The 23,564-nt window shown below is 36.7% G+C and overlaps 1 protein-coding gene across 2 annotated transcripts in view; it reads right to left on the reverse strand.

Moving 5' to 3' along the window:
* ADAMTS6 (ADAM metallopeptidase with thrombospondin type 1 motif 6) overlaps positions 1-23,564 on the reverse strand; it is a 233,598-nt gene that overhangs the window by 184,271 nt on the left and 25,763 nt on the right. For both annotated transcript variants that reach the window (XM_036309506.1, XM_036309505.1), the window contains exons 5-7: positions 22,717-22,913; positions 22,119-22,202; positions 21,242-21,387 (exon numbers count right to left, since the gene is read on the reverse strand). In XM_036309506.1, coding sequence (XP_036165399.1) covers positions 21,242-21,387; positions 22,119-22,202; positions 22,717-22,913 — 427 coding nt within the window. The remainder of the gene's footprint in view (positions 1-21,241; positions 21,388-22,118; positions 22,203-22,716; positions 22,914-23,564) is intronic.

The following is a 23,564-nucleotide window of genomic DNA, read 5'->3' on the forward strand; positions in this document are numbered from 1 at the left end:
ATTTGGTCATGAAAGTATAATACTGATTAACTTTACTTTTTAAGTATCCTTAATAAAATGTTAAGAATAACCATTAACAGGGGCAATAGTGTAGGGAAGACCTAGGGGCTGGGAGGAGGGTGGGTAAAGGGGGGGGAGGGGGAGAAATGGGAGATATCTGTAATACTATCAACAATAAAAAATATATTTAAAAAAAATAACCATTAAAAGAGTAAAAATGAAGTTTGTAGAGGGGGGAAAGAATAACAAAAACAAATAAGCAAACAATTCACTCAATACATTTTGGTGATGGCTGCACAACTCTGAATATACCAAAAATCACTGAATTGTGTGCTTTAAATGGATGGACTGTACGGTGTGTGGATTGTATCTATACAAAATTGCTACCAAAATAAAAACCCTCAGTCCAAAAGGAAAAAGCTATGTTTTAGTTTCCGCTATAAGTGCACTGTTTGTTCCCTAAAAATGGGACTGATTACAATGTGGCAGAAAAAAACTGGCTTACAAAAAGCACAAACGCAACAGTGGTGGAAAGAAGAGCTTACTGACAGCACAAATATTTTCTTGGATACAAAGAAACTCAAAGTTTAAAATAACAGTAGATAGGTAACCAAATTCTGATAAATGCAGGTATAAGTCAAACTGCCAGCATGACTCAGAACAATATTGGAGGAAAATTTTTTTTTCCTTAACTTAAAGCTATACTTCTAGAAAGAAAGGGGGTAAGTTTTTAAAAGTAAGAAAACATATCTGATCAAAATTCCAATCACAATTAAGTTAATACAAAAAGTTTCATTACAAACGTCTCTTCCTATAAGGCACTGTTTATGGAAAAGGAGAAGTCATATAACAGGTTCACTTCAAAAACCATGATTTGAAAATAGTTTCAGCTGCTGCCTCTTCTCACACACTAAGGAAGTGTTGCTATTTTTAGTCACCTTTCATTTAATAAACATTCAGACTCAGGAATATAGTCATTATTCTTCTCCAACTCTATGGAAAATTAAAAGTACTTACATGCCAAAGGAGAAAAGGCCAAGCAGATTTAAAGGGCTTCAAGGAGTGCTCGCCTGCTAAGCACCAACATGATCCCCTCATTCACATGCTGCGCCCGCGTCAGGTATACAGCATGCTTACTTATTTCTGGAAACTATGAAGCAACCCATTTTACACATTTGAATTTTCCTAAGGACCCAGCTACGCAGCAAAGGACCATGCTATCTGGCCATCCTGATGACTTCTAGAGAGTTTAGGTGGGAGGAGTCCCAAGGGCATGCACTGTCTATCCTGAACTGACAGGTGCACGAAAAGGAGGAAATCAAAGCCTTCTTCCTACCCAAAATACTAAAGAAAAAACTGAAGAAGTGAGGAACTTCCATGGGAAAAGAGAAAAATAAAGTGAACATGAAATTAAAAATAAGTTTACTGGATATAAAATATCATTTACTGCCATACTACTGAATGACTAATCAGAATTAAGCAACCCTAAGTAACAGAACAAGATAAAAATAAAATCATTAAATTGGACATGCTTGTTTAAACCAATAAAATAGAAAGCTGGTAATACATTTAACATAGAAAGTGCATAATTCTGTCTGAATAATCAAAAGTTTGTATAAACAAAATTAGAAACTATTATGTACTATGTACTCCAATCATGTCTTATTTTATAGGTAGTATTTTTAAAAATTAGGTATTCTACCAGCTGCCAATCAATAATTAAGGTGTTACCACAGTGCATTACATGAAGTCACAAGATTATAGTTACTAATTTGTCTTAAGTGTAACAAAATTTCATGTATTTCACATATTTCATTATAAATATCAGTTGATAACTTCAACTATCGCTATAATAGATAACTTCAAGTATCATTATCAACATTAATTCTGTGTTTCTGAATGAAGGCAGGATTAATTTAAGTAACTTAAAATATCTTGGCTAAAAGGAGATGAAAAATTAAGAATTAATCACCTTATAGAATTGCACCCCTGAAACCTATATAATTTTATTAACTGATGTCACCCCAATAAATTCAATTTAAAAAAGAATTAACCACCTTTGAAAGGGCTGAGGCATGAAGCTGAAACAAGAATTAGTTCAAAATCTGTATACAAAAGATTAGACATATTCCTTCAAAACTAGAAAACGCCCCCCTCCACATCCAACCTCCAGTTTTGTTCTCTGAAGAAAGGAAACTAAAGAGGTTCAGTTTCGAGGACACCTTAACCAGTGAAAGGCAAAGGTGAAGCCCAAGATTGACAAGAGTAGCAGTAAGTTTAACTGAAACCATCTGGCTTTAAGAACACTTACAATTGGGTAAAAAACTGTTGGGTTATTTTCTGGAGAAAATGATGGTCTCACATAAAAGATCCAATGACACTGACATATTTGCTTCCCCAGAAAAAAAAAAGCCAACCAACAGCCAATCTCCCAAAAGGAAATCCTCCATCAACAAGCCCTCACCAATGTAAATAAGGCTCCCAATGAGCAGTTTGTCCATATGAACAGCTAGCCAAGGCACCTCAAAGAAAAAGTAAAAATAAACCAAGAAAAAGAGTGCATGTGTATGGACTTGTAGCGAATATTCTCATATAAGCCAAACTCTTTCCCACCTCATTTACTAGTACTTACTAGTATTTATTGTTTGCACTGCTGTTTCCTATGCTTGAAACACACGCCTCCTCCTCCAGTATGGCTGACTGCTCATCCTTCAGAGATTTTAAATAAAGTTACTTTATCAGAGAGACTTTCTACCCTATATACGTTTCACACATTAAAATTATGTATTTCTTTGGGTTTTTTAGTAATCTATTTCTCTCTCTAGAGTGAAAGCTAGGGACTTAAACTTGCATCTGTCTTCACTGTTATATGATCCCAGCAACTTACACATAGTAAGCACTCAATAAATAAGGTGTTACCACAGCACATTACATTGAAGGTCTCGAAGAATGAATATAAATGCAGCTCTTATGGTATTTCTTGGAGGAGAACATTTTTATATGCCTCAAAATTATTTTTAATAGCTTTCCTATTCCTTTTTCCAGTCTTTCCACTGAAGCTTATACAGCCCCATATAAATCTCTTAGTCTTTGCTTTCCATTTATCAATAAAATAGAAAAACAATTTATTCTTTTAATTAACTTCTGAAAAGTTACTGTACCATTTTAAGTGAATCTTTCAGGTCCCCAAACCTATTTGAAAAGTAAAAATCCGGAACTCAAGAGAAATGGACTAGTAGGAAAGATCCCCTAAATACTTGGCATAATTTGCAAGATTTGGAATTCATCTTCTTCTCACTCAATAGTGTTTTTAGGACATATGGCTTGCTAATTTAGCTCATGTAATATGTAAACTAACCATCAGGAGATAGGACCAAAGATATGGGAGATTATCAAACAAAAAATATCAATGTAAAGCAAAGAAACAGAAGAAATGCTTTTGAAAAATCTATATATATAAACTTCTCAAAAATAAGTTATTAATTTCTTCAGATTAATTTCCTTAATTTCCTCTTTTGCCTTTTTGTATAACAGGCAAAAATACTGTAATTGCCATAAAGAGAACCTCTAAAAAGAGAAAAGCTGTAGAAAGCAAGTTTAAAGGAGAGATTGGGAATTTGGCTGGTGGCATATTAAGTTTGAGATGCATGGAGATGTCAATTAGACAACTCAATGTACAAATATAGAGTTTAGAAGAGGGGTCAGGGCTACAGATGTAATTTGGATATAAATGGTGCTTAAAGTTATATATATATTAGAGACCCAATGCACGAAATTTGTGCAAGAGTAGGCCTTCCTTCCCTCCAGCCACCAGCAGGCACCCGGGACCCAGGCTTCCCTCACAGCCCTGGCTTCAACCGGAGGATGTCTGGTCTAATTAGCATATTATGCTTTTATTATTATAGATAATAGTGATATAGATGGGAAAAGAATTGACTCTAACGCCAACTTTCCACTATGCAACAATATCTATTGAATAAGTACTTGAATAATTAATATGCTCCTCAGAATGACTATTTGATTTTATATGAAGTTAAATGTTCATCTTTAAGTTTTTATATAAATGCAATAAAGAATTTGAATTGATAGTTAAAAATCATCCCACAAAGAAAACTTCAGGTCCAGATGTCTTCATTTGTGAATTCTATAAAACATTTGTGGAAGGAATAACACTGATTCTACATGAGCCTTTGCAGAAAATTGGAAAGGAGGAAATATTCTTCAACTCATTCTGTGAGATCAACATTACCGTAATGCCAAAACCAGACAAAGACATTATAAGAAAACTACAGAGCACTATCCCTCATAAAGGTAGATTGAAAAAGATATAAACAAAATTTTGGCAAATCATATCTAACAATATACTAAAAGGAAACACATCATGACCAAATCCAAGAATGCAAGGTTGGTATAACATTCTAAATCAATCAAGGCAATTCACTGTATCAGTAAACTAACAAAAGAAAAACCATATGACCATCTCAATAGATGCAGAAAAAACATTTGACAAAAGTCAACAGCCATTTCTCAGACAGACTCAGCAAACTAGGAATAGAAGAGAACTTTGTCAGCCTGATAAAAAGCATCTACAAATACTCCACAGGAAACATCACACTTAATCTTGAAAGATGGAATGCTTCCCCACAAAGATCAAGAACAAGACAAGGATATCTGCTATCACCATCTTTATTCCACATTGTCCTAGACCAGCGGTTCTCAACCTGTGGGTCGCGACCCCTTTGGCAGTCAAAGGGCCCTTTCACAGGAGTCGCCTAAGACCATCCTGCATATCAGATATTTACATTACGATTCATAACAGTAGCAACATTACAGTTATGAAGTAGCAACAAAAATAATTTTATGGTTGGGTCACAACATGAGGAACTGTATTTAAGGGGCCAGAAGGTTGAGAACCACTGTACTAGACATTCCTGCCAGTTAAATAAGGCCAAAAATAAATAAGTTCAGAATGAAAAAAAGTAAAACTATCTTTAATATCAGGAAACATGGTCATCTTTGTAGAAAATCCATTGGAATCTTTTAAAAAGCTACTAAAATTAATAAATGAACTTAGCAAGGTTGCAGGATAAAAAATCAACTGTTTTTTTATATACTAGTGATGAACAATTATAAAATAAAATTTCAAAAACAATACTATGTACAATAACATAAAAAATAACAAAAGGTCAGAAATCCACAAAATAGGGCTGAGTAAAATTAGAGACGTAAATAAAGAGCTACTCCTTGTTTACAGGTGGGGAGAATCTGCATTGTTAAGAGGTCGGTTCACTAGATCCAGCCCAAACTCAACAGAAGTAGATTACATAAAGTAAGGAACACCAGGAGAGAGATCATTGGGGGCCATCTTAGAAGTCTGCCTGCCACAGTGACCAATATTATTAATGTAGCCACACATCATTTTTGTTGAACACCCCTATAATTCCTCTAAAGAGACTCTAGAGACAAACTGCATGGTTTGTTTAAATCCTAGGTCTTCTAATTAATGTGTGATCTTGTCAATCATTTAATTCCCCAGAACCTCAGTTTCCTCATCAAAAAAAAAAGGAAGATTCAGGAAGATGGCGGCGGTATAGGCAGACGCGTCCCAGGTCGTGTCCCTGAGCAAATGGAGTGAGCAGCTGAAACTAGTAACATCCACCCCGAATTGGCGAAATTCCTCAGCTGGCGAGACAGTTTACAGCCGGGAAGAGCAGAACTCCCCTGGAAAGGTAAAAAAACCAGGGATTTGGGCAGGAAAGTTTGCCAGACCTCTGAGCCCAGAGAGTCGGAGGGAGACCGCGTGGCAGACAGCCGCGTCCCTTGGGACAGGCACAGCCCCTAACAGGGGAAAGGAGAACCGCGGGATTCCTGGCGCTGACGGGGGAATTGAGAGCTCGGTCTGTGATCACAGAGGACTGAGCCTAAAGGGGGCAGCCTGAAGAGCTGATCAGACCATGCAGTCCCGGTAAGAGAAGAAGCTTACAGAAACCAAGCCTTCCCCGTTTCCGCGGCTGGCGTTTGTTTGTTTGTTTTCACTGAACCCTGTTCATGGGACATTTCGGATACAGACACTCACCTGTGCTGAAGAGAGGGAGAGTGTGCGGAGGAGTGGAATCTGGGGAGAGACTGAGGAGAGAAGGGGGGCCGGGAGAGGTGGCAGCGAATTGAGTGCTGAGACACCCCTGAGCCCACGTCTGAGGCAGCCATTCTCTCCGGAGAGTGAGACTCCTCCCCCCAGCCCCCAGGCAAGGAGCACAGCCACACCCAGATTCCACCCTGTAGGAGATCAAGGATTAAAATAACCTGATCAGTCCCTGGGAGTTAACAGGGTCTGGCCTATAGAGGGATTTTCAATCCCAGCAACAACACAGCACTGGTAACTCTTACGCAGCCAGCTCTGGGCAGTGAACTTCCACTGGACAGAGAGGCCCTGTAGCCTCAGAGGCCAACCCCAGAACACTGCCACCCAGAGGTTGACCCACAAACTGACTCTTTGCTAAACACAAAATAAGGCAGTCTGGGAAACAAATGCGGCTTGCTTTAAAATAAGGACTGTGGTTTACAACACAGAGGAACAGTGTATCGCAGGGAAACTCAACACTCTCCTGAATACCTGGCAGGTCTAAGGCGAGCCACACTGAAGAATAGAAGAACCGAAGGACCTTCACTACTGCAATATTTTTTTTTTTTCTTTTTTCACCTTTTAACTAAGAAACCAATTTTTTTTTCTTTTTTTTTCTTTTTTTTTCTTTTCCTCTTCTTCTTTTTTTTTTCTTCTTTTTTCCATCACCTGATTTTACCCTTTTAATTACTACCTTCTTATTTTTAACCAGTATTATTACTGCTACCATTTTACCATTTTTTTTAAAGTGCCATTTTATTTTCTCTTTATTTTATTTTGGGATTAGTGTTCTCCATTCTATTTTCATCGTTATATTATTGGTTGTTTCTAGTTTGCATTTATCTCCAGGGAGCTGTTGCTGGAATTTGTTGGGATTAATGGCTGTTCTATAGGAGCATTCTCCTCATATAAAAAGTCTCTTCCCCTCTTCCACTTCATTCTCTCTTTTCGCTCTTTTTTTTTCTTTTCCTTTCTTTTCTCGCTTTTACTTTCCCCCCTCCTTTTTCCCACTTTCATTTTTGCACTCCTTTTTTTGGTGCCTAATTTTCTTTTCTTTTTCTCTTTTCTCTTTTTCTCTTCCTTCTTCCTTATCCCCTAATTCTCTTAATTCAGGTGGTCACCTTTATTTGGGGTTATTAATATCGTGAATATATTTGTGTATAGTGCCTGGTACGTGGTGCCTTGTTGTGTTGTATTTTGTGCCTTTAAATCAACACAGCAGATCCAAGCAACAGCAACCTCCTGAGCACCACACCCTCTGCTGAGGAACAGCAGCTGTACGTGAAACCTCGCCCCACCAGCCAGAAGAGCCACCACAGCTGTGAACAGCACCCACCAGAGGAGTTGCTGCCAACTGAAGAGCAGCTGCTACCGCAACCGCCCGAAGAGGAACCGCAGACCAAGGAGTCACTGCCACCAAGGGAGCAGCCACTGAACGACTCAACGTCTAGATATGTCAGTGAGATCAAACATGGGTAGACAAAGAAACCCCCAAAGGAAAGAGAAAGAGGACTCTCCAGAAAAGCAGCTAAGTAATACAGAGGCATGCAACATGACAGAAAAAGAATTCAGAATAAGGGTCCTAGAGTGCATAAACCGGATGGAGGAAAAAATCGACAACCTCAGCAAGAAGCAAGAAGAAACAGATGAAAAAATCGATAACATATGGAAGAAGCTAGAAGAAACAGATGAAAAAATCGATAACATATGGAAGAAGCTAGAAGAAACAGATGAAAAAATCAACAACTTAAGTAAGACCCAAGAAGATATGAAGAGTGATATAGCTGCAATGAAAAACTCCATTGAAAGTATCAACAGTAGACTAGGAGAAGCGGAGGACCGAATTAGTGATTTAGAAGACAAGGAAGCAAAACACACCCAAAATGTACTGCAATTGGAGAAAAAAATGAAAAGACAGGAGGAGAGCCTAAGGGAGCTTTGGGACAACATGAAACGAAACAACATACGAATAATAGGGGTACCAGAACAACAGAAGGATGAACAAGGATTAGAAAACCTATTAGAAGAAATAATATCAGAAAACTTCCCTGAGGTGGGGAAGAAAAAAGTCACACAAGCCCAGAGAGTCCCAAACAAGGTGAACCCAAAAAGACCCACACCAAGACACATCATAATTACCATGGCAAATGTTCAGGACAAAGAGAGAATCTTACAGGCTGCAAGAGAGAGACGGAAAGTTACATACAAGGGATCTCCCATTAGATTGTCAAATGATTTCTCAACAGAAACACATCAGGCCAGAAAAGAATGGACGGAAATTTACAAAGTGATGCAAAGCAAAGGACTGAATCCAAGAATACTCTATCCAGCAAGGCTATCATTCAAACTTGAAGGGGAAATAAGAAGCTTCACAGACAAAAAAAGGCTAAGGGAGTTTATCACCACCAAGCCAGCAATGCAAGGAATGCTAAAGGGACTGGTATAAAAATAAGAAATAAAAAGCTCAGAAAGAAAACAGCCACACAAAAACAGAAATGCCTACAAACAAGTACCTTTCAATAATAACTTTAAACGTAAACGGACTAAATGCTCCAAACAAAAGACATCGAGTGGCTGAATGGATAAAAAAACATGACCCATACATCTGCTGTCTACAAGAAACCCACCTCATTAGAAGGGACTCACACAGACTGAAAGTGAAAGGATGGAAAAATATCTTTCAGGCAAATGGAAAGGAAAAGAAAGCTGGGGTAGCAATACTTATATCGGACAAAATAGACCTCAAAGTGAAGGCCATAACAAGAGATAAGGAAGGCCACTTCATAATACTAAAGGGATCAATACAACAAGAAGATATAATCCTGGTAAACATATATGCACCCAATGCAGGAGCACCCAAATTCATAAAAAAACTCCTAGAAGATATCAAAGGAGACATCGACAACAATACAATCATAGTAGGGGACTTTAATACACCACTGACAGCACTGGATAAGTCCTCTAGACAAATAATCAGCAAAGATACAGCAATCCTAAATGACTCACTAGATCAGATGGACTTAATAGACATCTTCAGAACACTTCACCCGAAAGCCAGGGAATATACATTCTACTCAAATGCTCATAGGACATACTCAAAAATAGACCATATATTGGGTCACAAGCAAAGTATCCCCAAATTCAAGAAAATTGAAATCATAAAAAGCGTCTTCGCAGACCACGATGGCATAATATTAGAAATAAACTACAATAAAAACAACCCAAAATACTCAAACACCTGGAAGCTGAATAGCATGCTATTAAATATTGATTGGGTTACCAATGAAATCAAAGAAGAAATTCGAAACATCCTGGAAACTAATGACAATGAAAACACAACAATCCAAAACCTATGGGACACAATGAAAGCAGTCCTGAGAGGGAAGTTTATAGCTCTACAGGCCTATCTCAACAAACAAGAAAAAATGGTAGTAAATCAGCTAACTCTACAACTCAAAGAATTAGAAAGAGAGCAACAAGAAAACCCCAGAGTGAGCAGAAGGAAGGAGATAATAAAGATTAGAGCAGAAATAAATGACATAGAGACCAAAAAAACAATACAGAAAATCAATGAAACCAAGAGCTGGTTCTTTGAAAGGATAAACAAGATTGACAAACCTCTAGCCAGACTCACCAAGAAGCAAAGAGAGAGGACCCAAATAAATAAAATCAGAAACGATAGAGGCGAAATAACAACAGACCCCACAGAAATACAAATGATTGTTAAAAAATACTATGGACAGCTCTACTCCAACAAACTAGACAACCTGGAGGAAATGGACAAATTCCTAGAAAAATACAATATTCCAAAACTCAATCAGGAAGAATCTAAAAATCTCAACAGGCCAATAACTATGGAAGAAATTGAAGCAGTCATCAAAAAGCTTCCAGCAAACAAAAGCCCAGGACCAGACGGCTTCACAGGGGAGTTTTACCAAACATTCAAGGAAGAACTAAAACCTATCCTCCTCAGACTACTACAAAAAATTCAAGAGGAAGGAACACTTCCAAGCTCATTCTATGAAGCCAGCATCACCCTAATACCAAAACCAGGTAAAGACAACACAATGAAAGAGAATTACAGGCCAATATCCCTCATGAACATAGATGCCAAAATCCTCAACAAAATCTTAGCAAATCGGATCCAGCAGTACATCAGAAAGATCATACACCATGACCAAGTAGGATTTATCCCAGGGATGCAAGGATGGTACAATATCCGCAAATCAATAAACGTGATACATCACATAAACAAATTGAAAGAAAAAAACCACATGGTCATATCAATTGATGCAGAAAAAGCATTTGACAAAATTCAACACCCATTTTTGATAAAAGCTCTCAGCAAGGTGGGAGTAGAAGGATCATACCTCAACATAATAAAAGCCATATATGACAGGCCCACAGCCAACATCATACTCAATGGACAAAAACTAACACCATTTCCCCTAAGAACAGGGACAAGACAGGGATGCCCCCTCTCACCACTCCTGTTCAACATAGTACTGGAAGTGTTAGCCATTGCAATTCGGCAAGAAGAAGAAATAAAAGGCATCCAAATTGGAAAAGAGGAAGTAAAACTGTCCTTATTTGCAGACGACATGATATTATACATACAAAACCCTAGAGACTCCATCAAAAAGCTACTGGACTTAATACATGAATTTGGCAATGTAGCAGGATACAAAATTAACCCCAAGAAATCCGAGGCATTTCTATACACCAATAGTGAACTTTCAGAAAGAGAGATTATAAAAACAATCCCGTTTACCATCGCACCAAAAAAATTAAGCTACCTAGGAATAAACTTAACTAAAGAGGTAAAAGACCTCTACTCAGAAAACTATAGGACGTTGAAAAAAGATATAGAGGAAGACATAAACAGATGGAAGAACATACCGTGTTCATGGATTGGTAGAATCAACATCATTAAAATGTCCATACTACCCAAAGCAATCTATAAATTCAACGCACTTCCCATTAAAATACCAACGGCATACTTCAGAGATCTAGAACGAACTCTCCAAAAATTCATCTGGAATAAAAAAAGACCTCGAATAGCTGCAGCAATCCTGAAAAAGACCAAGGTAGGTGGGATCTCAATACCAGATATCAAGATGTATTACAAAGCCACTGTTCTCAAAACTGCCTGGTACTGGCACAAGAATAGGCATATAGATCAATGGAATAGAATAGAGAGCCCAGAAATCGGCCCGAACCAATATGCTCAATTAATATTTGACAAAGGAGGCAAGAACATACAATGGAGCCAAGATAGTCTCTTCAATAAATGGTGCTGGGAAAATTGGACAGATATATGCAAGAAAATGAAACTAGACCACCAACTTACACCATACACAAAAATAAACTCAAAATGGATAAAGGACTTAAATGTACGACAGGAAACTATAAAAATTCTAGAAGAATCCAAAGGCAACAAAATCTCAGACATATGCCGAAGCAATTTCTTCACTGATACAGCTCCTAGGGCACTTGAAACTAAAGAGAAAATGAACAAATGGGACTACTTCAAAATAAAAAGCTTCTGCACAGCAAAAGAAACCATCAACAAAACAACGAGAAAACCCACTGTGTGGGAAAACATATTTGCCAATGTCATATCCGATAAGGGCCTAATCTCCAAAATTTATAGGGAACTCATACAACTTAACAAAAGGAAGATAAACAATCCAATCAAAAAATGGGCAAAGGACCTAAATAGACACCTTTCAAAAGAGGACATTCAGAAAGCCAAGAGACATATGAAAACATGCTCAAAGTCACTAATCATCCGAGAGATGCAAATCAAAACAACAATGAGGTACCATCTCACACCTGTCAGACTGGCTATCATCAACAAATCAACAAACGACAAGTGCTGGAGAGGATGTGGAGAAAAAGGAACACTTGTGCACTGCTGGTGGGAATGCAGACTGGTGCAGCCACTATGGAAGACAGTATGGAGTTTCCTTAAAAAACTGAAAATGGAACTCCCATTTGACCCTGTGATCCCACTTCTAGGAATATATCCCAAGAAACCAGAAACACCAATCAGAAAGGATATATGCACCCCTATGTTCATAGCAGCACAATTCACCATAGCTAAGATCTGGAAACAGCCTAAGTGCCCATCAGTAGATGAATGGATTAGAAAACTGTGGTACATCTACACGATGGAATACTATGCTGCTCTAAAAAGGAAGGAACTCTTACCATTTGCAACGTCATGGATGGAACTGGAGAGCATTATCCTAAGTGAAATAAGCCAGTCAATGAAGGAAAAATACCACATGATCTCACTCATTCATGGATAATAGAGACCATTATAAACTTTTGAACAATAATAGATACAGAGGCAGAGCTGCCTCAAACAGATTGTCAAACTGCAGCAGGAAGGCCGGGGAGGGTTGGGGGGCAGGAGGTAGGGGGGTAAGAGATCAACTAAAGGACTTGTATGCATGCATAGAAGCATAACCAGTGGACATAAGACATTGGGGGATAGGGGAGGCTAGGGGACTGTCTAGGGCGGGGGGATAAAATGGACACATATGTAATACCCTTTGTAATACTTTAAGCAATAAAAAAAAAAAAAAAAAAAAAAGGAGACAGTAACGGAACTTATCTCATAAAGTTATTATCCTATATAATAAAAGCCTAATATGCTAAGTGTCTGACCGTTCGTTCGACTGTTCGACCAGTCGCTATGATGTGCACTGACCACCAGGGGCAGCCGCTCCAACAGGTAGGTTAGCTTGCTGCTGGGGTCTGATTGATGGGGACTGGGTGAGACAGGCCGGACACGGACACGCAATGGAGCCCTCCCACTGTCTCTCCTCGGCCCCTATCTTGCACCAGTGGGATCCCTTGGCCTGACCTGCACCCTCTCCCAATCTGGGACCCCTCAGGGGATGTCGGAGAGCCAGTTTCAGCCCAATCCCCGCAGGCCAGGCCGAGGGACCCCACTGGTGCATGAATCCATGCACTGGGCCTCTAGTGAGGTTATAATGATCAAATACATGTAAAGCAATTACATATTTGTCATATAATAAGCAACTGCATAAACACACTCATAAAACCATTATAAATACTAAACTTATTCCTCAAAGTTAAGAGTTTATTACAACACATCCTTCTTTGATTTAACTATTTAATGATGCTGTTAGAAACAAAGCACAATTTTAAGGTGTGTACAAACTTATTTACTAAATCGCATGTATTTACTCAATCTTAGGCACTAAAGTATTTTCTTATTCCCATTTGTAATTAAAGTTTAACAAGCAAACATAGGTAATGCCTGGGATGATCATAATTCTGTTTTACCTGGTTCTAGTTTGTACCTGTTGTATAGATACCATGTCAATGGTACTCTCTTTCACTCTTAAAAGTATCCTAGATAAGACAAGAAATTATGGTGCCCAAGTCTGTCATGATCATAGATTGGAATGGAAACATCTAGATAAATACATCTAGATGGAGCCTGTGACCAAGCAAAAAGAAAACAAAAAAGAAGAGATCAACCGAAGGACTTGTATGCATGCATATAAGCATAACCAATGGACATAAGACACTGGGGGGTAAGGGAGGCCAGGGGATTGTCAAGGGCAGGGAAAAAAAAGGAGACATATGTAATACTCTTTGTAATACTTTAAGCAATAAAACAATTTAAAAAAAAAAAAAGAGTGAGGGTAATGGTTAAGAATGACAGAGCCAGAGTGGTAAGAGAATAATAAATTCTTCACAATGTCCAAATACAAAATGAATTCATCCACAATCTGAATTCAAGATTCCTCTGTGGCCTGTAAACCTAGCATAGTCTTAAAAACTTAGTAATAGCTCATAAAAATTTTAACTGGCATTTCCTTAACGATTAAAAAAAACAACCATAAATGCATACCAAATAAATGTCAATATACCACATTTAATTTTCTTTTCCTTTGTTTTAATATGTAATCATGAAGCCAATATATAATTCTGATATTTAAAAAAAAAGAAAACTTGTTTAAATCTATACATTACAGTCCAAGTTTTAAAAAGAAACCATTTTTTATAGCTATTTTTAATCTCCCATCTAAAAACATTAGTTCACTTTGGAAAGTATAATCCCTTTAAATTCCAGCAGCATCAAAGCAAATAGTCATGATCTCTTAAGAGGATAAATATGCTCATTTTAATTAAATGACTAAATTATGTAAGTTGGTATGCAATTTTTGCTTCTGTATTTTGAGATGTAGTTATAGGTCCTATGTATTTTATTAATGAAAAACTGAAAGGGCAATATAATTATGGCAGAGTATCCTATTAACATATGAATTTCTTAAAGATTTGTATCTTGAATTTTCAAGAATTTAGGCTAATAAAAGGAATGAAGTTCTGGTATATGCTACAACCTGAATGAACCTTGAAAACACTATGCAAAGAAGCCAGTCACAAAAGTCTGCAAATTACATACTCCATTCATATGAAAAGTCTAGATTAGGCAAACCTATAGAGGCAAAAAGTAAATTAGTGATTGGCTAAAACTGGAGCTAGGGTGGGGTAGAGGAAGGGAATGGGGAGGACTTCCTTTGGGAATGATGAAAATGTTGTAAAATTAATTATGTTGATGGGTGCACAACTCTGTGAATACACTAACTTCCATTGAATAGTGTACTTTAATTTGAGTAATTTGTATGGCCTCTGAGTTTTATCTCAATAAAGCTATTACAAAAAAAGAATTTAGGTTATAATTCCTATCTGAAATATATACTATTATATATTACTATCATAAAAATAGAAAACATTATTCCAATGCTAGATAGTAGACAAAGCCAGGAAATGTATGCATTAGTGTGTTCATGTTAATTGCTCAACATTGGTGCAAGTACACTTTATGCTATTAAATTTCTAGTGATTTTCAGACTACAATGGATTTCTTTAATATTTTTGCACAAAAATAAATTTTAAAATTGGCTTAACTTTAAATTTGTGGAGGATATTTCCTGAATTCATGAGGAAATATAAACAGTTTTAAAATAATCTGTCAAATAGCAATTTTTTATTCCTAAATAGCTATTAATTTAGTTTCTCAATACAAAGGATAATCTGAGTTTTGTATCAAGTGTAACATTTTAAGTGTATACATACAGTCCTATTTTATCTTCTTAAATTCTGTTTCCAGAGTTTCAAGTACAAAAATATTAATCATTTCTTGACCTAGTTATACAGTGTCACATTCCATTTTTTTAGAAGTTATTATCAAGATGATTTAGGTAAACACTAATAATCATGAAATATTTAAATAAATCTAGTCTATATAAGCAATCAGTATGTTACTGCTACTGATATTTCAACTAAAAAAAAATCACAAAAATAAAAGATCGGTTTCATTATTCCACCATTAGTGTTTATTTATTTCATATGGCGATATTTCCATAGATGTATACATTATGGCACTAACTCTGGTATTCAGAGCTACAATGTCAGTTAGTTGATATACCATAGAGAAGTATTCATACATCACTTTAGAAAGTGACATGAAACGGCTCTTTGGTATGGCAAAGTGTTAAGATTCAGTAAAGCCAGCAGAGTGACATCAGCAAGATGATGAAATAGAAGATACCAACCTTCATTCCCCCACAAAAACAATTAGGCTGCAATCGACAAATGAAAAGAACCCTGGGAGGAGGGCTCTAGAGTGCAAGTAAGCACCTACCTACAGCAGCATAATGGAGCAAAAATGGAGAATAACTACACAGAAGGGATCACTGGGGAGGTCGGCTTAGTGGAGATAGCTGACGACAAGTAGGAACAAAGAAAAAGGGCGGGAACCACAAAATAGAGACCATCGTGGTCCTCAGTGGCCTGCTCTGCAGAGGACCCCGGCATCCTGTGCCCCTGAGGGCCTCAGCAGCCCTCACCACAGCTGCAAGTTCCACAGCTGCAGCTTCCACAGGAGGGGACCCCATAGGGCTCCCCAGCTTCCACAGCATGGGCCCCAGCAGCCTGCTCCACAGAGGACACTGGCTGCTTTCCCATCCAGGTAGCCCATAGCCATCACTGCTCCACAACTGGGAAAAAAGCTGCTGTGGTGGTGCCCTGGGGCGAGGGCTGCCAGCACCTTCCAAACCTGAGCACACTGACTCCAGAGCCACAGTAGCTCCGCTGACTCCTAAACTCCAAACCTCGGTTCCAAGGCCGCTCTGCATTCACCCATGCTCCAGACGCCAACCTCGTGGCTGCTCCACACATGCCCACACCTCACAAATCAGAGCCAACACCATTGCCCTCATCGTGGGTCCAAATGCTGCCGCTGCTCCGTGCATGCCCATGCGTCAGACTCTGTCTTCATAGCCACTTAGTACGTACCGCATTTCACACGCCATCATCACTGCAGGGCAACCTGTACACCAGCTCCTAGAGCTGCTGTCACACTGCAGGCACTGGCACTCTCTCCCCGGCTCCACCACTCCTCCACGGGTGTCTGCAAGCTGGACCGGGCACCAAGAGGAATCTCCTCCCCAGCTGCATATCACATACCCCACTGGGAGGAAAAGAGACCAGGTGGTCCAACCAACCTTCACTGCTGCTGCAGACAACTGCAGCCTGGGCCATTGAGAACCCCTGAAATCTCCCAACATTACCTTCAGCTGATGGAGATGCATGGAGACTACCCTGCTGGCAGTTTTGAGTTTCCTCAAAAATTTAAAAGTAGAACTGCCATGTGATTTAGCAATCCCACTTACAGGTAACATATCCAGAGGAAGTTAAATCAATAAATTAGTACCTGGAAGAGATGTCTGCACTTCAGAGTTCATTGCAGCACTATTCACTACAGCCAAGATATGAAAACAACCTAAGTGTCCATCAACAGATGAATGGATAAAGAACATGTGGTGTACTTATGACCCAGCAATTCTACTTCTGGTATTCCAAAAAAACCAAAACACTCCTTCAAAAGAACTCCTAATTGGTAGTCACAAAATAGTCATGTGACATAAAGCATAGCATAGGAAATATAGTCAATAATATTGTAATAACTATGTATTGTGCCAGGTGGGTACTGGAAATATCAAGGGGAAGACTTTGTAAAATATATCATTGTCTAACCACTATGCTGTTCACCTGAAACTAATACAAAATAATTCTGAATATAAACTGCAATTGAAAAATAAAATTTAAATAAAATTACAATTGTGGCCCTAGTTGGTTTGGCTCCATGGATAGAGTGTCATCCTGCAGACCAAAGGACCCGGTTTGATTTCGGTCAAGGGTATGTACCTTGGTTGCAGGCTCCTCCCTGGCCCAGGCCCTGTGTAGAAGGCAACCAATCGATGTGTTTCTCTCACATCGATGTTTCTCTCTGTCTTTCCCTCTCTCTTCCACTCTCCCTAAAAATCAATGGAAAAATATCCTCGAGTGAGGATTAACAAAAACAAAACAAGAATAAACAAAAACTGCATTTGTGGTAGACAACCTCTGGGGAAAAAAAGAAATGTGTAATATACAGTATATACATAATAAAATATTATTCAGTTATAACAAGAAGAAAGTCTTATCATTTGCAACAACAGGGATGAACCAGAAGGGCATTATGCTAAATGAAATACACCAAAGAGAGTAAGTCAAATACTCTCTGATCTCACTTATATGTGGAATCTTAAAAAAAACAAGAGCAAAACAAAACAAAAAAACCTCATAGAAACTGAGAATAGAATGATAGTTGCCCAAGGTTGGGGGTGGGGGAAATGTTAGTCAAAGGATACACACTTTTAGTTATAGGATGAATAAATTCTGAGGATCTAATACACAGTATGACTATAGTGACTATAGTTAATAATTCTGTATGTATACTTGAACTTTGCTAAATTAGTAGATGTTAAACAGTCTCACCCCCAAAAAAGAAATAAGAAACGAAGTAACTATGAGGTGATAGTGTGTTAATTAACTTGATTATGGTAATCAGCACAAAATGTATATGTATACCAATTCATCATGTTGCGTACTTTAAATATACACAATTGTATATTTGTCAATTATACCTCAATTATTTTTAAAAAGATTAGATAAAGTTAGCTGATGTAGCCCTAACTGGTTTGGCTCAGTGGATAGAGCGTCGGCCTGCAGACTGAAAGGTCCCAGGTTCGATTCCGGTCAAGGGAATGTACCTTGGTTGCGAGCATAGCCCCAGTGGGGAGTGTGCAGGAGGCAGCTGATCGACGTTTCTCTCTCATCAATGTTCCTAACTCTCTATCCCTCTCCCTTCCTCTCTGTAAAAAAATCAATAAAATATATTTTTTTAAAAAGTTAGCTGATGTATAACACTTATTTTATATATATATACTTATGTATAAAAATAAATGTATATAAAAATTTAAATATATATATAAAGTTTTAATATGCTCTTTGGTGTTAATTCAATATTTTTGATACCATGTAAAATAACAAAATTTTTTTTTACTTTAGTTTCTTTCTGTCTAGTCACAGTGATCTGATAACTTTGTAGCACACAGTTTATTTTACATTTATATCAGTAAAATAAAACAATGAAATTTTATTTGCTAAGATGAGATAACATCTTGAGCTTTTCTACTCTTTTCCAAAAGTAACTAGTATTATTACCTAAGAAACTATAGTTCCAAATGGTTTTCTGCTTAAAACATTTAAATCCCTAGGACAAAATTAGACCTAGTGGAGATAAACATATCCATTAATTTTTCTTTGGAATTCTCGATAGATACATTATACATTCTCCCTAGTAAGCCGCCATTTCAAGCAAACATAAATCACTATCGTACCTCTAAATGGCAGAGTCCTAGCCCTGAATATGTTAATAAGTGAGTTACATAAAACAGTTTTCAACATTACTATAAAATTGTCTATGGAATTCTCATAATTACTTTTACTAAAAGTAGTAGTATGATTTAAACATATTCAATTTCACAAATCAAACATTTATAAGGGAGAGTCAAGCACTGGTAAAACCTCCAAACAACAACAACAACAAAAACCTAAATATTAGAGATGACGGCCATCTCCTTTGGCTAAGTCACTCTGTGGCCCTAATAATTCAAAATTACTTGTAGACTTTTAAATAAAGTAAAAGTTAGTTTGAGACTTCAATAACAATTCAAACCCATTCTATACTGCCCAAAGGGACATATTTCTAACCTCCACTACATAACCAATATAAAATGACATGAGATATCAACCCGTTAAAATACTGTCCTATTAAATCCTGAGATCATTTCTAGTGCTGGTCTGACCATTTCAAGACAAGTTTACAAAGAAAATTTTATGTTCAAATCTCAGGCATCAAAAAAAGCACTAAAAGTTCTTATTGAAGCAAAGGTCTCTGCAGAGGATCAAAAAATATCTGGGCCAATTCAGAGTAACAAGTCAGACAGCCAAATGTAGCCAGTGCAAAGACAGGGTGGCTAACTGCCCAGATGTACTTCACTCCTCAAATACTTACAAATGTGCACTGCTGCTGTAACTCCTGTGACTTGATGCAAAAGTTACAAATCCAATGCAGATACAATAATAAAAATGTGAGCATCAAGAGCCCCTGGGCATTGTCTTTGTGATGAGGTAGGGCTTTATAAATATAAATACAGGAGCCAATGTAAATATCTGTAATCATTTTCCTAACCATATTAATAGACATTTTCCTCAAGTAATTTCATTGACATTAATGATATCTGTATATATTTTTACACAAAGCTTTCTATATTTGCACAATTTCTAAAATATTTTAACTTCTCAAATATATGTGGGAATCATTCCAGATCACAAGATGCTGAGGAATTGCAGAATTTATCAAACTGATATATCGACACATATGAATATAAAACTGTGCCATTTTGTTTTTATCCAACAAGCATGTCATAAACAAATTATTCCGGTTTATGATGTCAGGTAGATGAAGGCAATTAAAGTAAGTCTAACTGTTAAAAAAATAAACTCAGAAACTTTACAACTCTAAGAGAAATTTTTTTGAAGCTAAATTCACTCAAGATTCTGGGTCTAAAGATTCTAATCCCATATTCTTTCTACTCCCTCCATAGTGTTTGATGTAGAGCCATGAGCACACCAGATGAAGTATATGCTAAATACCGCCTTGCAAATTAAAAGAAACAATCAAAATAACAAGGGCTATTTATTGCATTTAGCTAAGATAGAACAATGCTTCCACTTTGTTTATTGTTCTTTGTTATTATTTATTGTTTTCAATATTAAATGCTGATTAGAGGTCAAAAGACAAACTTATCTTAAAATGATTTAAGCATACTTCTAGTCAATCATAACTCAAGTATAAAAAATCCAAGACAGCATAATATAATTAAAATAGACAGAAACACCAGGGTTTGAGTCCTGTTTTTTCACTTATTAGCCGAATGATCTTGAGCAACTTAGTATTTTGAACCAGTTTCCCCATTTCTTACATGGGGAAAATAATAACAATATCTACTTCACAGAGTTGTTGGAAAGTAAGGAATAAAATGGATCTGAAAATAGTTTTGTAAAACTGGTTAAGAAATAGATGCAATCATTGGGTTACCATCAAATAATGTTTGCCTGAGAGACAAGCTATTCAACATATAGTATAATAAAGCTTCATATATATATATATATATATATATATATATATGTATATATGTATATATATATATGTAAAACATATCTTAATTTAAATAGTTTTAATTAAATAAACATTCATCTAAGTAAACGGTGTAACTACTGATGTCCACTCTTTTAACACTTGGAGTTAAGAATAATTAATATATGTTATAACCAAGAGTGATGACATTTTTAGTTTTAAAATATATTTTTCTCATGCTTTTAAAAATCTTGCATTTAGTATGTTCAATTCACAAAGCAAATATGTGCTTCCAATTAAACCCTATGAACAGACCTTAGTAGAAGGTAAGATATTTATTAAATTGCTATCTCAACTAAATCTTCCTTTTTCTTATTTGATGCAAACACAATAACAGTGTAATATATTCTTTCTCAGTGGTGAATAATAAATTACCATTTTACTTTCTCTATATTCATTGCCTAAATAAGGCTTTAGATAGAACCAAATATAGTTACAAAATCAAACACAACAATCAAAGGTAAAATACTTGCAACAAACCATACCTAGTCATAAGAACCGCATTATCGTGGTGGGCAATCCCATTTTCTGGAATGATGTTTCCATCAGTTTGGTGGGAGAGAATGGATTTCTGCCATTTACAGAAGCTATTGAGGGACTTGTCTGCATGGTGGTTTATCTCCAAGTTTGGCTGCAATACAACATGCATACCAGAAATGTTCCAAACAAATTACTAAGGTCAGTTGTTAAAACTTTTGAAGACTAAAGTGGGGCTATAATTAGAAGCAGTGGTTTCTAGGAATACTCTCTTGCCAATTTTTATCTCTGTAATATCTGACCTAGAGCTAATTTAGTGTACTATTAAACAAACATTCTTTCTAGTTCTAGCTTTAAGATAATGTGAATATGTGTGATTATCAGCATATAAAATCAACCAAAACCACTATTAGAAGGTCTGTTGTGCAAATGTTTATTTTTATACTGAAACACACAGCTAATATACATATATAGCTCTAACATGACATAAGAGGTATATTCTTGGAAACTTTAAGTATGCTAATTGTGCCCTAGCTGGTTTGGCTCAGTGGATAGAGCGTCGGCCTGGGGACCGAAAGGTCCCAGGTTCGATTTCGGCCAAGGGCACATGCCCGGGTTGTGGGCTCAATCCCCAGTGGGGGACGTGCAGGAGGCAGCCGATCCATGATTCTCTCTCATCGTGGATGTTTCTGTCTCTCTCTCCCTCTTCCTTCCTCTCTGAAATCAATAAAAATATATTTTTTAAAAAATTTGCTAAATGCTCAGTGCTGAAAATCATATTCAACTAGAACTTCCTAAGAGGAGCAATAATACAATATATTATTTTATAATACATAATTCTATAGCCTGTCAAGATTTTAGATTTATAAACGAACTCATTCTTACCTGATCATCTGTGAGAACAATTAAGCGGACCACTATAATATTCACAACGTTTCCTATGCTGGAATCACGGTAAAGTTTGGCAACCTGACCTCCAGAAAATAAGAAAAGACACAAAGTCAGACAAAAATCATAGGGTGATTAATATTTTTATAGAGTGGCAAAATAATTTTTCATGAATTTAGCTACTATGTATAAAAACAGTTTTCTTTCATCCCATGTCACTTAGAGCAATACCCTCCAGATGCCTCGGTAAAAGGTCCAAGTCTACCTCAAGAAATATTTTCTCCTAAAGATGAATGACAACACAGTGATTAAGAGGATGAGCTGATGTGTCAAGTTAAAGAAAACCTCATAAACAAGATTTAATATGACCTAATTAATTAAAAAGTCATATTATCTGAAAATAATAAGATCACCTTTAAATGCATTTTCTATGGAATTGAAACATTAGTAAATCATGTCTTTTTCATTTTAGAGGAATAAATTCTTAAAATCATTATTTCCCAATAAAAATCTATGACCTTAGTAAAAAAAAAAAAAAAAAACACACATAACAAAACTATTAAATTAAAATATTATGTAGAGGGATCAAACTTACAATATTCATTACACTCAAAATGTAATGTTCAATGTCTTTGCGGCCATGATAGGACACCATCATTTTGTCTGCCACGACTAATGTCTCCACAAAGCGCTCAATGCTTATCGATCTCCTCGGTCTGTGTGTGCCATTCATTGGTGGTGCGGAAGGAAAAGATGTGTCATTCAGCCACCAAGGGTTGCCACCTATGAGGTCTACAACAGAAACAATTAACTAGTTCAGATAGGCTCATTAATTACATTTATTTATTTATAGGTCTTTCCTTTAGACATGCTTCTCATAAATTCTCTAACGTATTAAGATTTTTCAAAGTGAGGGGAGGGGATGAGGAAACTCAGTAGTGAGAAAATTAAACTCTTTAAAGTTTTCAAAATAATTATATAAAAAAATCGAACATTCAATTGCTTATGAAAACAAAATAAATCTAATGAATTACTTAATAAAAATATTTTATTAATATTCAACTGCTTGTAAGAACAAAATAAACCAAATGAACTACTTAATAAAAAGAATTTTCAAATAATCATTTCACATTATTCCAGTAAGTGATTACATCATAATACTTTTAAATTTAGAATAGGTATTTTATTTTATTTTATTTTTTTTTTTTTAAATATATTTTATTGATTTTTTACAGAGAGGAAGGGAGAGAGACAGAGAGCTAGAAACATCGATGGGAGAGAAACATCGATCAGCCGCCTCCTGCACATCTCCTACTGGGGATGTGCCCGCAACCCAGGCACATGCCCTTGACCGGAATCGAACCCGGGACCCTTCAGTCCGCAGGCCGACGCTCTATCCACTGAGCCAAACCGGTTTCGGCTAGAATAGGTATTTTAAAAAAT

The sequence above is a fragment of the Myotis myotis genome, unplaced genomic scaffold (genome assembly GCF_014108235.1).
Source record: "Myotis myotis isolate mMyoMyo1 unplaced genomic scaffold, mMyoMyo1.p scaffold_m19_p_5, whole genome shotgun sequence".
In the NCBI taxonomy this organism is placed as follows: domain Eukaryota; kingdom Metazoa; phylum Chordata; class Mammalia; order Chiroptera; family Vespertilionidae; genus Myotis; species Myotis myotis.